General features: G+C 35.5%; 2 protein-coding genes across 13 annotated transcripts in view; one reads left to right on the forward strand and one right to left on the reverse strand.

The window, feature by feature from the left end:
- The first annotated feature begins 733 nt into the window (after window positions 1-733).
- On the forward strand, window positions 734-3,331 carry LOC120091154. 9 transcript variants are annotated; one of them, XM_039049039.1, is made up of 5 exons: window positions 755-1,040; window positions 1,152-1,173; window positions 1,436-1,529; window positions 1,634-3,047; window positions 3,142-3,331. In XM_039049039.1, exons 4-5 carry the CDS (start codon window positions 2,488-2,490, stop codon window positions 3,185-3,187), a joined length of 606 nt encoding a protein of 201 aa, XP_038904967.1. In that variant the 5' UTR covers window positions 755-1,040; window positions 1,152-1,173; window positions 1,436-1,529; window positions 1,634-2,487; the 3' UTR covers window positions 3,188-3,331. The 9 variants fall into 9 exon arrangements, with proteins under 9 accessions (XP_038904963.1, XP_038904962.1, XP_038904961.1 ...); XM_039049035.1 differs by having other exon boundaries at window positions 734-1,040; window positions 1,152-1,272; window positions 1,436-3,047; XM_039049034.1 differs by having other exon boundaries at window positions 734-1,040; window positions 1,436-3,047.
- Window positions 3,332-3,778: 447 nt separating this feature from the next.
- The window catches only part of LOC120091156 (mediator of RNA polymerase II transcription subunit 28), a 17,903-nt gene continuing 6,846 nt past the window's right edge, over window positions 3,779-14,835 (reverse strand). For 2 of the 4 annotated variants that reach the window (XM_039049042.1, XM_039049045.1), the window contains 4 exons: window positions 7,037-7,142; window positions 6,288-6,468; window positions 4,194-4,306; window positions 3,779-4,103 (listed from right to left, as the gene is read on the reverse strand). In XM_039049042.1, coding sequence (XP_038904970.1) covers window positions 3,969-4,103; window positions 4,194-4,306; window positions 6,288-6,465 — 426 coding nt within the window. In that variant the 5' untranslated portion in view covers window positions 6,466-6,468; window positions 7,037-7,142 and the 3' untranslated portion in view covers window positions 3,779-3,968. Of the gene's footprint in view, window positions 4,104-4,193; window positions 4,307-6,287; window positions 6,469-7,036; window positions 7,143-7,240; window positions 7,263-14,835 lie in introns of all 4 variants that reach the window. The other 2 variants (XM_039049044.1, XM_039049046.1) reach the window with 2 other exon arrangements.

The raw sequence follows: 14,835 nt of genomic DNA on the forward strand, positions 1-14,835 counted from the left end.
GATAATTTCACCATGTGATGACGTAAGAAAAATGTCAAAAGAATTATCTTTTCAAAACATTACCCCTTTTTTGTCGTTTGTGTCCAAAAAAAGGAGGAAAATTGATTAAGACTCGTACTCGATCCCAAAATGAGTTTGACCCACTTCTTAAAACTTAAGAATTTTGACGTTTTGCTTATCTCATCATCAAACAATTTTACAAAAGTACCCTTATTTCTTATTCTTCTTGTTCTTTTTTTTTTTCTCAATTCAACCAACTTCGACGAGACCACACGTTGAGTCTACACGAGCCGCTCTTCCGTCTTTTTCTTCTCCTCTCTCTATTTAGTTTGCACTTGCAAAGAGAGAGTAAAAGAGCGAGATCCTAAGAGAAAATGAGAGAGGATAGTGATATATGAGAGAAAAGTAGGGTTGGCAAAATTCCCTGCGGGGTTGGGTCCCTGTGCGGCCTTGCCCTGATCGGGGTGGAGAATCTTCGGTTTGACCTGAGATGGGCCAAACTGGGGACGGACAGGGATGAGGAGGGTATCCTAACCCTACCTCCACCCTAATTAGATTTTTAAATATATTCGATAGTCTAATTTTTAGTTTAGCCCAATCTAAGTCCAGTGTCCAAGCCCAAACTAAAGAAATTTTTTGAAAAAAATTAAACAAAAAGGTCCCTAACAAAGGGGAAACGGGGAATCTCCGTCCCTATCCCCTCCTTCAAATGACGGGGACAAGGGTAGAGATGGAGTAAATTCTCCAATAGGGACGGAAATGGGAACCCCTTCTTGTTCGTTCTGATTCTGTAATCTTAAAAAAAGGGTGTAAGAGGAGAAAACTCATTCCGCGCGTATGAAGTTTCTTTTTAATAATTTTTCCTAATTTGGCACGAGTGAAAAAAAGCCTAATTTACAAAAAGTGGGAAAATCACATTTTTCTCTTTGTTTGGGTCATTTATCCGGCGAAACTCCAAAAAGAGAGGCCATCCGTACCCCAACGGGGGAGTGAGTGCGTGTACTCTGGTAGCTGAAGCTGTGTGGATTCGACTCGATTAGGTTCTTTCTTTCCCCACACTCATTTTCCCATTTTCCTCTTCAAAAACTCATGATTTCCTTCGTTTTTGGTTCTCAATCTTTGCTGAAATAAGCTCAAACTGATTTTTGTAGTGACCGATGATCAGCTTTCAGTGTGAGTATTCTCGATTCTTTCCATTTCCAGAACTTCTTCTTTATTTTCTTATGTTCATTAAACCTTGATGCTGACCGTGTGAGTACTCTGAGCGGCTAGGTATTTTGTACACACTTTTTATTGTGGATATGTTAGATAATATAATAATATTAAATTTGTTTTCACCCATCAACTTAAACATTTGGGTCAATCGATGATTTTAAGAGGACGATTGTTGAACTTGTTTGATTTCTGATCTTTTGAATTATTATATGCTATCTAGAATTCAATGTAAAGAAGCTGAAGAGCAAATGTACAGAGCTGAGAAAACTGCAGCTTGAAGCTTTCAAAGCAGCTGCAGCTATGGGAGTGATCAGGTATGATACACCCAATTGTCCACAGAAGACATACAAAATGGAAACTTCATCTTTTGGTGGTGGTGGATCTACAACTCACACCATTACAACATCTTTTGAGACAGAATTTGAGGTTGATAAGGAAGTGGCTGCAGCAGTAAAAACAGCATTGGTTAGGCTTGCAAGTTGCTCTTCTTTAAGAGAAGATGACTTTAAAGAACTCTTAAGAAAAATCTCTCAGAACCCAGATTGTGATACTAATGTAGACCCATCTGAGATTTCTTCTGAATGTGAATCAGAAAATGGCTCAGAACTTGATCAAACGCCTCGAAAATCTGATTTCAGCTCTCACAATTTGGATTGCAAGATGCTGGATTTACATATGAGACACAGAACTTTTGAGAAAGAGACCAAGATTGAGGACTTGATGTATGAAAGGCTTAGGCGTTTAAAAGAAGATGAACTTTCCTCTCTTGCCACCATAGTTGCAGCTTGTGGTTTAAATGCTGCTTTGGCTGAGGTAGAAAGTGGGAAGCTTCATGATTTTCACAATGGAAGGAAGCAAGTTGAGTCGGAACTTCCCAGCCTAGATAAGTTGTTGGTGAAGCATGTAACTAAATTGGAAAGAGAAGTGCTTGAAGCAAAGAATAGCAGAAAGAACAAAGAAAAGGATTGGCTAAATCTGCATCACAAAACCTTCCAAAATTGAACAGCATTCAGGATGAGAGAGTTGTTCCCAGCTTGGAAACTATGCAAACAACGGCACCTTCAGAGCTTGAGAAGGAAGTTAATGAGACTAAATGCAAAGAGTTAGAAGAATTCAAGACCTGTAGCAAGAAGTTGCAGGCAAGGCAAAGATTTGTTAGTCATAAAGAAGTTGTATCAGCAATTCCTAGTCTTCATAAGTATCTTGTGAAACACGTCTCACTGCTCGAAAAAGAAGTACAAGAAGCAAAAAACAGAAGAAAAGTGGAGCTGCATGAAGAACCATCGATGGAAACAGAGGGAAAGGAAAAATGTTAATATGCCAAAGTCTTCATCGAGGATGGGAAGGGACATGGAAGACAGCTTAGAAAAGATCTTAGTGAAGCCGGTGCACAGGCTGGAAAGGGAAAAGATGGTCGCTGTGTTAGCTGAAAGTAACTACAATAACCAAAGACAAAATAAGAAGAAACAGATGGACAACCATACATCAGATTGCCAAAGCTTGGATGAAATTTTAGTGAAGCATGTCTCAAGACTTGAGAAAGAGAAAATGAGAAGCAAACTAGAGAACAACCTAAAGAGAAGTGAAAAAGATGTGCATTCAGCGATCAATGGAGGAGGAGATGGTGGTGGGGGTTTAGGTGAGATTCTGGTTAAACATAAATCAAGACTCGAGAGAGAAAAGCCGATGTCTTCTCAGGAGTCAGAAAATCAGAACAAAAGTTTTCGAACACGTCGTGAAGCTAGAGAGAAAGATGACCTACAGTCAGGTTGGGGAGGCTTAAGTTTGGGAGATTCCATGAGACCTCATCTCTCCAAACTTAACGAGACAAGGTACATGTAAATATGTGATGTTTTGATTTGATAACCATCTTACCTTATATAGAAGGAAGTTATGTAATGGTTATTGTTTTTTCATGCTATGTAGGCTGCCTGGATCAAAGCTGAAGAGGAGGAAAGGAAACAAGTTATGAACGAAGTGTAATCTTTTCCTCCATTGGAGGAAGTAAATGTTGTACATTACAAATCAACTGTTCTGTTACATTCTGCATTGACAGTAATGTCTGTACTGAATGATATCTTCATTTCCATTTATGATAGCATTTTTCTATTCTGCAGTTGCAATGGCCACCACACCACAGCCTGCTTTCTTTACAATGCTAAACTATGAATATTAGTTTTTATGAGCTTATTGTTGTTTTTGAAATTTTATTATGAGTTCAAGTGTTACCTAAAGATGAAAAGTGAAGAAATTAAAAGAAAAGAATGCAATATTCAAACATAAGAACGCATTACAATTTTCTAAAAAAACAACCCTTTGCACTAAGTTTGTTTGGTGTCTAAAAAATGTTGCATACCGTTTCGATTATTGCACATCGCTGGAGAAAGAAGAAACAACTTTGTTCGTTGTCACCATCATCAAAAAATGTTACTTTGTTCGTTGTCACCATCATCAAAGAAACGCCACCGCCACCGAGAGGAGTGTTTAGAGAGGGAAACAAAATGAGAGTTGAGAGGAAGAAAATGAAATAGTAAAAAAGAAAAAGTTTGAAAGGGGTTCTAAATTTCACTAGAAAGGAACCGGTTCAAATATCATTGGGATCCAATCGTAAGAGATCCAACAGACAAAGGAGAGAATGATCATTAAAAATATAAGCAAACAATGGCCCCACCATAAATTAATTGTGAAAGTATGTAATTAACAAGATCTACAAATAACTAAAGAATAGAACATGAGATCGCAAGCCTATTCTATTAAACCTTCTCTAACTCATTGTTATGTTTGTCTAACTGATCTTTCAAATCCTTCTTCCACCCTTCAATGAGCCTCTCCTGCTTCTTGATTATCTCATTCTTTAACTTTAATTCCTCTTCAATGGCAGATATCTCCTGATGGGAAGAAGTAAGACAAATATTCATAAAAGAATAGCTACATTTATCATAAAAGAGACCCTCTTTGAACTGCAAAAATGTGCTTACCTTTCTTAGTGTTTCCACTTTGTTTGGTTGATCCTCGCGTTGTAAACCAATGAAATACAATTGAAGCTTTTTAGCTGCCTCCATGAAATCCCTAGCATGTCTCTCCACGTCAACTGAAGCAATATAACAAAAAGAAGTGTCATCGTCTTCACTGTTTACAAACACCTAACCACAGACATATCAGTTCAATGCACAGCTTCCTTCGGTCCAACTTTGTGCCACGAGTGAGTTGCAGATTGCAGACACTCATGGCTACTTCCAGATCTAAATGACACTTCCACTCCACATATTTCAAATTTTCAATACAACAAATTAATGGAAACCACACATCCACATAATTTTAATGCAACAAAATCAATGAGTAAAGAGATCAGTCAGTCATTAAATCAAGATACAGCAGCAGACCTCATCCACTAATATGAAATGGAACATGATGAAACCATTTTCATGAAGATTCATTGTCACTAAAGTTGATCTAAAGATTGTCATGCTTGAGGGAGCACAGATGAACTAATTGAATGAAACAATACTAAGAGAGCTCCCTTATAGCCTGTTGTCTGTGCAGAGCAAGCAGAGAGCTTGCAAAGGAAACAGAAAATCCATAAGATACTACTTTAATTATGAAGAAACTGGAGGAAACATCAAGCTAATCTCTTCCAGCTTAGTGTAATACTAATATTAAATCTGGAATACATAAATTTTTAAGACCAGGGGCAGCGTTTAATGAGAAAATGAAATAGTTTAGGAAACCAAAACACAGATTATTACATGAAGAATTACCCTCAAGCAAGTTACTAAACACTCCACAGAATGTCGTGCTCGAGAGAAAATGAAGAAAATTGTGAAAAGAGCAAATTAACCGTTGTTTGACTGCCCACCAAATAGATCACTTGCTGAATCCATTGATGAACAGGTGCAAGCCTCTTTTTCTTAGTTAGAAACCAATCTTCCATCTGAGGGGGAAAAAAATGAAAGAATACAATACAGAGAAAAAAAACCATATGATGCTACGATAACGATGAAGAAGCTGAAGAAGACATCAGGTATTCATCTGCCTGCTTACATAACACTAAGACCAAGATTGTAGTTGTACATCAGTTTTTCAGTTTTACAGAAGTAGATAGGACTTTAAAGACCCAAATTTCCTTAAGACAACATAAAACATCCAATCACCGGGGAATTTGTTTTTGCATTGGGTCTGGGAACTGTGCTCAGTGCTGCAAGGTAGCACTCAAACATTTGCAACCAATTGTGTAATTACATTATCGTTTCTAATACAAAGCAGGGGACAACAGTAGTTGAGTATTTTAGAATTGTTCTGTACACTGCTAGTTTAAACATAGATAAAGTTCTGGGGACAAATGCTAGTATAGACCTACTTTGGCTCTCCTTCAATAAGAAAGAAACTCAAGAATAGACTTGAGGGCCATTTGAGGCATATGCTCGGCGTCTTAAACCTACAAATATTAAGCCAAATGTTTATGTGGAGGATTTAAGAAGCTTGTTCTGGGTGCAGGTTTAAAGACCCCCCCAAGTAGATCTCGAGTGGGGTCTGCTTAGGATAATGTCAAAACCGATGGGTTTTTCTTACAAACCTCAAGCTTGACAAATCTACAACTCAAACACTGGTTTAACAGCTTAAGCCCAACCTACCCCATCTTTGAAGTTAACAATGGTCAATGAACTGTCACTCTTCGCATCAATTAATTGTTTGCTGCTCTACAACTACAAGTTTCTCTTCTAAAAAACAAAACAAAATAATATCTACTAGTTTCTCTTCATCCTAATTAATTATAACATGGTCCAATAACCATTATCCAACACCTTATTTTTCAGGCCAATAGTAAGAAACTTTGAAACCATCACGAATAGTACAACAAAAACAAAGAGCTCGCATTATGAAGACCCATAGTGACCGAAACTTCAGATCAACATTAATGCAAAATTGATTCAAGAGATCATGTCATAGGGAGAAATATGGTATGGAAGAAGATACGATAATGTATGAAGGTAACCACCCAAACACTAGTTTTACAATGTGCATACAGAATTTAATTACACTTAAGAATCAAAGGGGAGGGATCAGTTACTGACCTTGATGAGAAGGGTGAGGAGAACGGTCTATTGCTTGTAGTTCTCTTGCAGGCAAGCATGGAAGCAGAGCAGCTTCCAAGGCCATCACATATGCAATCATATCTTCTCTTGGAGACTGTGATGATTGCAATTGTGGATCAAGTGGATGTTGTTGGTCGAGTGGTTGTCGTTCAGCCATATCCTTTGACAGCAATCAAAACTCCATTTCAATTCTTGAACAAACATACTAATAAAAAACATGAAGCAACTCTATAGGCATCAGGGATGTACTTATTTAGAGTCCCATCAACATATGAGCAACAAACTGAACCAAAAGAATGCGGTATATAAAGGAAAATCAGGGGATTGAAAATGGAAGATGCTTAAGGAGGGGGAGGGGGGGAGGGGGTGTTGGGATTGCATGCCATTTGATTGATAAATTCTGTGGACTAAATCGCAGCCTTACAACTTACTAGTATTCGTCAGAGTTTAGTTCAACATCTCTTTTGTAAGGTTTCTACTATTTTTCATCCCTGGAAGTACAACCAATGAGCAAACCCTCATTCTACCAACAGTACGAGTTAAATCTTACTCTATATCTAGAGGGATGGAGAAAAACATGGCTTAATTCTCCAGGCCATTCCATATCATGAGCTTTAAACAGAACAGGAACACATTCTATTTTAGGGCACTCTCAGCAAACCCAAACAGCATCTTCATTTTGCCAAACATAAAATCGATATGAATTTTCAAGAAAAACAGAAATGGACCTGAAAAATAGACCGTGTGCTTGGGTCGCCTGAAATTTTCTTCACCCCTCTTTGATCAACAATTCGAGTAGCCCGCTCGAAGTTATTGCCAAACAAGAAATGCAAGCTGGAGCAGCACCGACAGACACGGTCAGCATCAAGGTTCCATGAACATAAGAAAATAAAGAAAAAGTTCTGGAAATGGAAAGAATCGAGAATACTCACACTGAAAGCTGATCATCGGTCACTACGAAAATCAGTTTGAGCTTATTTCAGCAAAGATTGAGAACCAAAAACAGAGGAATAGGGATAAAAAAAAGGATAACATGCACATCCGAAAACACGAAGAAAGTAATAATCAGGTGGAGAAGAGAAAAGAACTTCATAAGGAGATTTGTTTTGAAGAACTGGGGAAGGTAGTCGATTAATAAGAAAAACAGCAGTGGCAAAAGCAAAATACCAGAATTTTAAAGGGACAGAGGACTCGGACAAAAGGGATAATGCCATTTGGATAATAAGTCGATATTTGCATTCAACAATACCATTTTTCTCAGGGATGCAGAGGCAAGACTTTTGATGTAAGACACCAGGAGAAGCGAAGAATTGGCTAAGATTTTTATTAACGAATTCTCCTCCACCATCACTATGAAAGGTTTTAAGTTTGCAAGACAACAAATTTTCAACAAAAGGTAGAAAATTAAAGATAACAAAGAATAAATAATTATAAAGAACCAATTGTGTTAACGGGGTTCTTCCGGCAATGAGACAAACGCCAATTTGTTCGACGCCAAAAATGAATGTCGTTAAATTCAAACTTAACCCAAAACAAATAGACATTTGTAAAACACACACAACTACTAATAAACTACCACATAGTAACAATGGGAAGCACGAGATCGATCCTCGGGGAACATCTATAATTGCAAGATTGACTTTTGAAATCCACTTGTGGGTTAGTTTGTTGATCTTAAGAAACTAAGTAAAAGTAAAAACAAGAAATTAAAATGATTTTTGATAATAGAGACTAATGAGGAGAGTATAAAAGATTATGTAAGAAAATAATGGAAAAAGGATCTTTGGGGACTTTTATGCAGATTAATCTATCATCATAGACTTAATTGATTTTAGGCAATTCAATTGTTCCATAGTCTTATAAGGCTAAGACCCCTAAAATGCCCTAAATTAGGCCAATTAATCCTAAGATTGGGTCAAATTAACCCTAATTTAGTTCATAAATGCTCTCCTAAAGACATTCCACATTTAATTCCTAAATTGCATAGTATTTCTTGGGTTATTTTTTAAACTATGTACCTTCTTAGTAAATTAAAAAAGACTAAAATCAAGCATGATTAATACGACATAGTATTCCTAAAACCTAGTAATCTTTTTCAAAGAAAATAGGAAAAAGTTCAAGTCCAAACTTTACAATTAAAATCACTTAAGTTTCTTTGCAAACCTAAATTACAATTTATGCTATAGAGCCATGTAATTTTGCATACAAAAATAAATTTAAAATTGAGTTGTAAATTCATCTTTAAAACATTGTTATTGAGATTAACAACAAGAATATTCATGAACAACAAATTACAAGAGGAAAATTAAAAGAAAAGTCCTCAAGAATTGATTAATCTAACATAATTCAAAAGAAAGAAAACTTACCTATTCATGGAAGTAGCAAATCTTCGAAAAATCCATTGAATCTTTGTAATAAGAAAAATGATACAAAAATGAAGAAGTTACAGAATTCTCTCTCAAATTGAAGAAATTAAGAATTCTATCTCTTCTCAAAATGTGAAAATTGATCTCAAAAATCTTAAAAAAGGGGGGTGGGCTCTTGCCAATTTATGGAAAATTTGGTTTTAAGTGGATCACGTCATCAGCCTTCACCCTTTGATGGTGACGCTGGCCCATCGCCCCATTTGCACAAAGCGCGCGCTGAATTTTTATTTTCTTGTCAATATTCGTAACATCTGTAACACTACCTATTTTACAGAATATTGTTGCTTTCTGACTTTATAACGTTGAGGCAACGTTTGGCCTTATGTTATTTTCTAGGCATTGCAATGCTGCTTCAGTGAGATGAAAAATGGTAAAATATCTTCAACTTCTTCTAATTAATGTGATTCTTGGCTCGGATTTTTGCTCCCTTTTAGCTCCAAACTTCTTCTAATTGGTCGAAAGTGCTCCCGAGACTATTTACCTATATAAATTGACATATAAGAAACTTAATAATATCAAAATGTGAGGGAGTTAAACAATGTAAAATAATAGTTCTTTTCAAGATATATCAGTATGCTAGAATTTTTAGTCTAAGTATTTTGGATCTTAGGGAATGCATGCTTGATTGAGTGTAGGGTTTGTCCTATTAATCGAATCGACAACAAATTGGAATTCCTAAAGCTTAATGAAGTACTGTGCATAGTCTTAATTGATTGCTATCGGAACCCAATTAAGGAATTTAATGCATGTAGTTTTAACTTAAGACGCTTTCTTGTTTCGGTCCTAGCTTGTTGTCCGACCAATCTGCTCAAAGCGAGTGTATTTTGTAATGCCCATATGAATCGAGTTGGTATGCTACAATTAATGGATTTTTATATTGAAATTACTATAGGATCTATCTCGTCTCTGAAATAGATAACTTCCCTATCCCACTTTTACATTTACCGCTTTTATTTTAAATTTTCTTTGTACGTTTGTGCAACAACTTAACTTTATAGGCACTTATATACTAGGCGTTAATGACATACATGCATAAAATCTCAAATGGCTCTCCTCATAAATTCTTAATTAAATCAAACAATTTTAATTAAACTAAATAACTTTTGTAAAATCTAATACTGAAAAAAATTTTGATCGCAATCCCCTTGAAATTATAAGTTCAAATAAATTTTATAAATTTTATAAATAAAAGTTCAACAATGGAACTCTAAACGCTATGATCCCTCTTATATGCCACTACTCTGGTGGGACGTGCATTAAACCTATATCATACATAGGATGGCTAAACTAAAGTGGTTAATGTGAACCCACTATATTAAGTAGATTAGGTGCACCCACAAATCCTCTAGTGAAATCCCGAAAGGAGATACAAACCTCTGGTGAAGTCACAAGGAGATCCAGCGCACCTCTGGTGAAATCCACAGAAAGAACATGTACCTCTAGTGATCCCGAAGAAAATATAAACCTTTGGGTGAAAATCTCGAAGATAACATGTACCTCTAGTTGAATCCGAACTCAAAACTAACCTTTGGTGAATCTCCGAAGGAGATCACCACTCTAAGTGAATCCAAAAAGAAACAAAAAAACCTCTAGTGAATCCTAAAGAAATTTCCATTTTTCCGTCCACCACCTAGGGGTGGTCCAAAAAAATTGAAGACCTTGAAAAAAACCGAACAACCCCCCAACCCACCTGATTTGGGTTGGTTCCTAAAAAAATTGTTTGGTTTGGAATTTTTCTTCTTTTTTAATAAACATCCGAGTAGTGTCGATTCCGTTCGTGAATTCATAAGGTCGAAATTCGGTCGACCGAACCAACCAATTTTTAATAACCCACAAGGCCCAGCGCCCCAGCCCATTTTTTTAAGGCTTTAATCAGACCATCAAATAGGTCGTCTCCCCTCTCCAATCAAAGACACGTTGCATTGGGGATTCGTGCGAGAAGAATGAAAAACAGTCTTCTCATCTCCTCTCCACTGCGCCACTCAGTTTTCTTCTTCTCGCAGCTCCGCTCCCGTCAAACGTCTTTCTTCCACTGTCTCCGTCTTCCGTCTTCCATCGGTAAGCCCACGTCTGTCTCCCAATTGTTTTGCGTCATAAGGTTGACTGCTTTTCCAACTAGGCTTGTAACTTCTTGATGTGGTATCTATTTAAGTCCCAACGACATCTAATCTTCTTCCTGAAGTAGTATTGGGTTTGATTTTCCCAATTATTTTTTAAGTTACTGTCTCTTCAACTCACTGTTTGTGTTTCATATTCATCACAATTTTTTTTTTTTATTTTTCTTTATTTGTTAATATTGTGAGATGGAAAACAGTGAGTTGATCAATAATGAATCAACCACCTATAAATATTCTCGATGGCATGTTCTTTGAAACTCGTAGTACGTTAGGACAAGAGCCATAGCCACACAGTGTTACGATTGAGGTAACCGAAGTAATAAAAAACATCGCCTATCTTGTGATACTCTTTGATTTAAGCAAGACGCGTGAAAACAAATGTAACACACCGAAGCTCAATTAAACTAAAATTTGCCACCAAATATTGTTATACCATACTATGTGCTTATAAGACTTAGCAAATATGTAGCGACTTAATTAATTCTTTCTATATAATGGTAACTAGTACCTTCAAATACAAGTATTTTTGTGGTTTTCAGGTTATTTGAATAGAGACACTTACAAATAATTATATGCTTAGAGACAACACAGTGGCATAAAAAAAATAGATTTTCATTGTTCACTCAAAGATGGAAGACCTTAAACTAGGAAAAACTTAATTACACTAATAGTGGGTGCGAATAAAGTGGAAAAACTGATCAGAGTTTCAATACGCGATTAAACTTGTATTTGACAATACAATTTGGGAAGTCATATTTGTAATACACTTTTTCGCCTAATTACTGTAGTCAACAAAGAGATTTGATAGAGAGAAATGACACTCGATGGCTTTTTACGTATATTAAGGTGCATCCCTAATTCGAGTATACTTGTATATCACAAATCTCCGAAGATATTTGTACAGATGAACAAAGGTAGTTTTAATCAGAACGAGAGAAGATCTTTGTAGATGAATGGTTTCCAGAATGAATATAAGTCCTTAAAGTAATGTGGATATTGGACTCTACTCCTGCCAAAAATGTCATATCAAGTTCGCTTATAGGACATAGGATCTGTGGAGATGGATCCTTGAAAATATGGTATTGTTGACACACACACTAATTGTGGTATTGAGTGCAGTCATAACTACCTCTTATTCACGAGTGACAATGTATCTATATTCACAGGAGTAGCCTCAAACAGATACTTGGGAGTGTGCTACTACTATAAGATCCATGTATCATTGTTTCGACTCTACATGCAACTATAATCTCTGTTGATTCCTGATTTAGTGATCATTATGAATAAAAAGAATATTGAATTTATTCAAAGTGCCTTACATCAATGAGGAAGAGACAATTTGTAAAAATGATCTAATATAATGTAGTAAGTGCTTGTCATATTCGGATTGAGGTTCACTTCTCGATCTAAGTGGTAGTCTCCAAAGGATCTTTCTCTCGGTTTGAGAATTATTATATTTCATTCTTCATTATAAATTATTTCAGAAATTTATATCCTCATATTATGATATGGTATATAAACTAATGTATGTATTGAAGTCTCATTTAATATTTTTGAGCAGAGTAGTTGATAAATTATTTCTGCTATTAGATCGTAGTTGTTGTGCCTGCATGAGAATTATGAACTTTGATTGGTCCAGAAATAGAAGCCGAATTGACAAAGAGAGATTTTGCCATGTATTTCAGATAACTAGTGTTGTGCAATTAATGTGTACATAACGATAAGAAGTTAATAGTTAATAGGAGAATTCATTTTAATATTTCTTTACCTATAGTGATTGACCATATATTGTCTTTTACGCACACTCGTGTTGGCACATTCGCATATAAGGAATCTTAGAAGAGCCCTATTGATTCCTTTTGCTGTGTGTAAGATGGATGTGGAGTAAGTACGAAGATGGAATTCAACAGTATTTTTGGAATGACTTTGAGCCAAGTGCTTTATAAATTTTGGACAAAGGCTTTTTTTTCAAAATTGCTTAGTAAGAAAGAGGAGTGAAAGATTTTGTACAATGTACTTGTTCTCAACTGCCACAGATTAGAGTAGAATGGAAAATGATACAAGAAAAAACGGGGCCAACAAGGACCTTCTAAACTCGAGTTGGAACCTAAATTGTTTTAAAAGACTCACTCTGAAATGTCATAAATTTTTGATAGGAAAATGTTTTAGTAACGCATAAGTCACTCTATTGGTATATCGAGGTTTTAGTGAAGCGGATTCTAAATCTAACTTTAGTGTCACATGTCTACTGGAATCATCTTCATCTCTTAGATATCGTCGATGAGAGAACATACCTGTGGCTGATGGATTCAACGAGCGTTTCTGAGAGTAGGAATGTGCGCAGTCACTCGAAATATTATAAAATTAATCGATTAATCAACCATAGGTCAGCTGAGTGTATACCTAGTGAGCAATAATCAAAAAGTAGCATTCCCTGAATATGAGACAAAAACCTACAAAATTCGAGTAAGGTTCAGTGTGAGGGGTTGTGATTCCTCTGACAGATGCAACTAACGAGAAAGTTTGGTACATTTCGTTCTCTTCTGAGCTTAATGTACAGAGACTTGATTTCCTACTTGATATAAATAAATTTTATTATGTGTCATATTATTTGATATTCATAAGTATTAATCTTATTAAGATGTGAACTGATATATGTTTCTATATATTATTAATGAAGATCTAGATTGATTGGTGAATAGATATAGTTTTGATGCTTTTAATTTATATTGTAATATTATGAATAAGATAATTTATTTTTGGATAGCAGAAACGAGGAAGCTTTAAATTGTCCACTAACAGTGGATAATAAATCCTAAGATTGGATCATTCAAGCTTTTGAAATCAAACGACATACAATAATCGAAAAAAAATGATTAGAATATGAGAAAAAGAACTGTATGATAATGATTAAATCAGAATTACGGTACTAGTGAATATCTTAATATATAATAAATTTGGGGACATAATAAAATTAAATCAACACTCAATAACCGCCTTCAACATGCAAGTTATAAATCAAGACCAATGATATAAAGGAACAGAAATTTTAAATCAACAGTCAAGTGAGTCAATAGCTTTTAAAAGATTTACCCAAAAGGGGAAAATTTTTCCCCCCCTTTTTGGTAACAATTGGTAACAAGCATTTTGAATGGATTTTTTTTATTTATTTTTTTTTTTTTATTTTTTTTACTTATAAATAATAAAATATTTTCTAAAAATGAAAAACTTAAAAAAAAAAAGAAAGAAAAAAGAAGAAGTGGAAGTTGGGGAATTAAATAAAGAAAAAAAAGGAAAATTTGTACGGATATCGTCACTCCTCGCTAACTCTCTGCTCTCGTTCTCCAGGATCTTGCTCTCTCAAAATTCGCTCTATCTCAAATCTCCCTCTCTTATCTCGCTTCCCCTCTTTCATTCTCTCAATAGCAAAATTATGTATAACATATAAATAATTATGAGTGTTGATGAGGAAATCTTTCATCGTCTCCACATAAAATTTACTTGAGATGAAAACTACCTTCAAAAGGTTCCAAAAAAAAAAAAAAATCAAACCAAAAGAAAAAAGCGGAAACCCAAGTTAAGAGCTTCGTGCAGATATGCAGCCACTGAAATGGGTTTAGAAAGAGAATACATATCAAAGCTGGGAAACTCCTAAGTTAAAAAGAAAAAACTGGAAACTCTTGCTCTTTCTCAAAATCTCGCTCAATACAGATCTCGCTCTCTCCATCAACTAAATGATCACTCTCTCCGATCTCGCTCTTTCAGCTCTCTCACAATATCTCGCTCTCTCTTCTTACTCTTCCTCTTTTCCGTTCTCTCCCAATAAAAACATTTTTAACACATCAAATAATTATGATGTTATGAAGGAAGGTCTCAGAATGAGGAAGGTCTTTCGATTCTTCCACATCAATAAGTTATGAGAAGGTCTCCGGAATGTAATTAAACAGACTCAAGTAATACAATGTTTAGGAGCAAGGTCGAGGA

Source organism: Benincasa hispida, chromosome 11 (assembly GCF_009727055.1).
Source record: "Benincasa hispida cultivar B227 chromosome 11, ASM972705v1, whole genome shotgun sequence".
In the NCBI taxonomy this organism is placed as follows: domain Eukaryota; kingdom Viridiplantae; phylum Streptophyta; class Magnoliopsida; order Cucurbitales; family Cucurbitaceae; genus Benincasa; species Benincasa hispida.

Coding starts and splice junctions, on each gene's coding strand:
- LOC120091154 (XM_039049033.1), top strand. CDS start 1,516: ATGGGAGTGATCAGGTATGATACACCCAATTGTCCACAGAAGACATAC.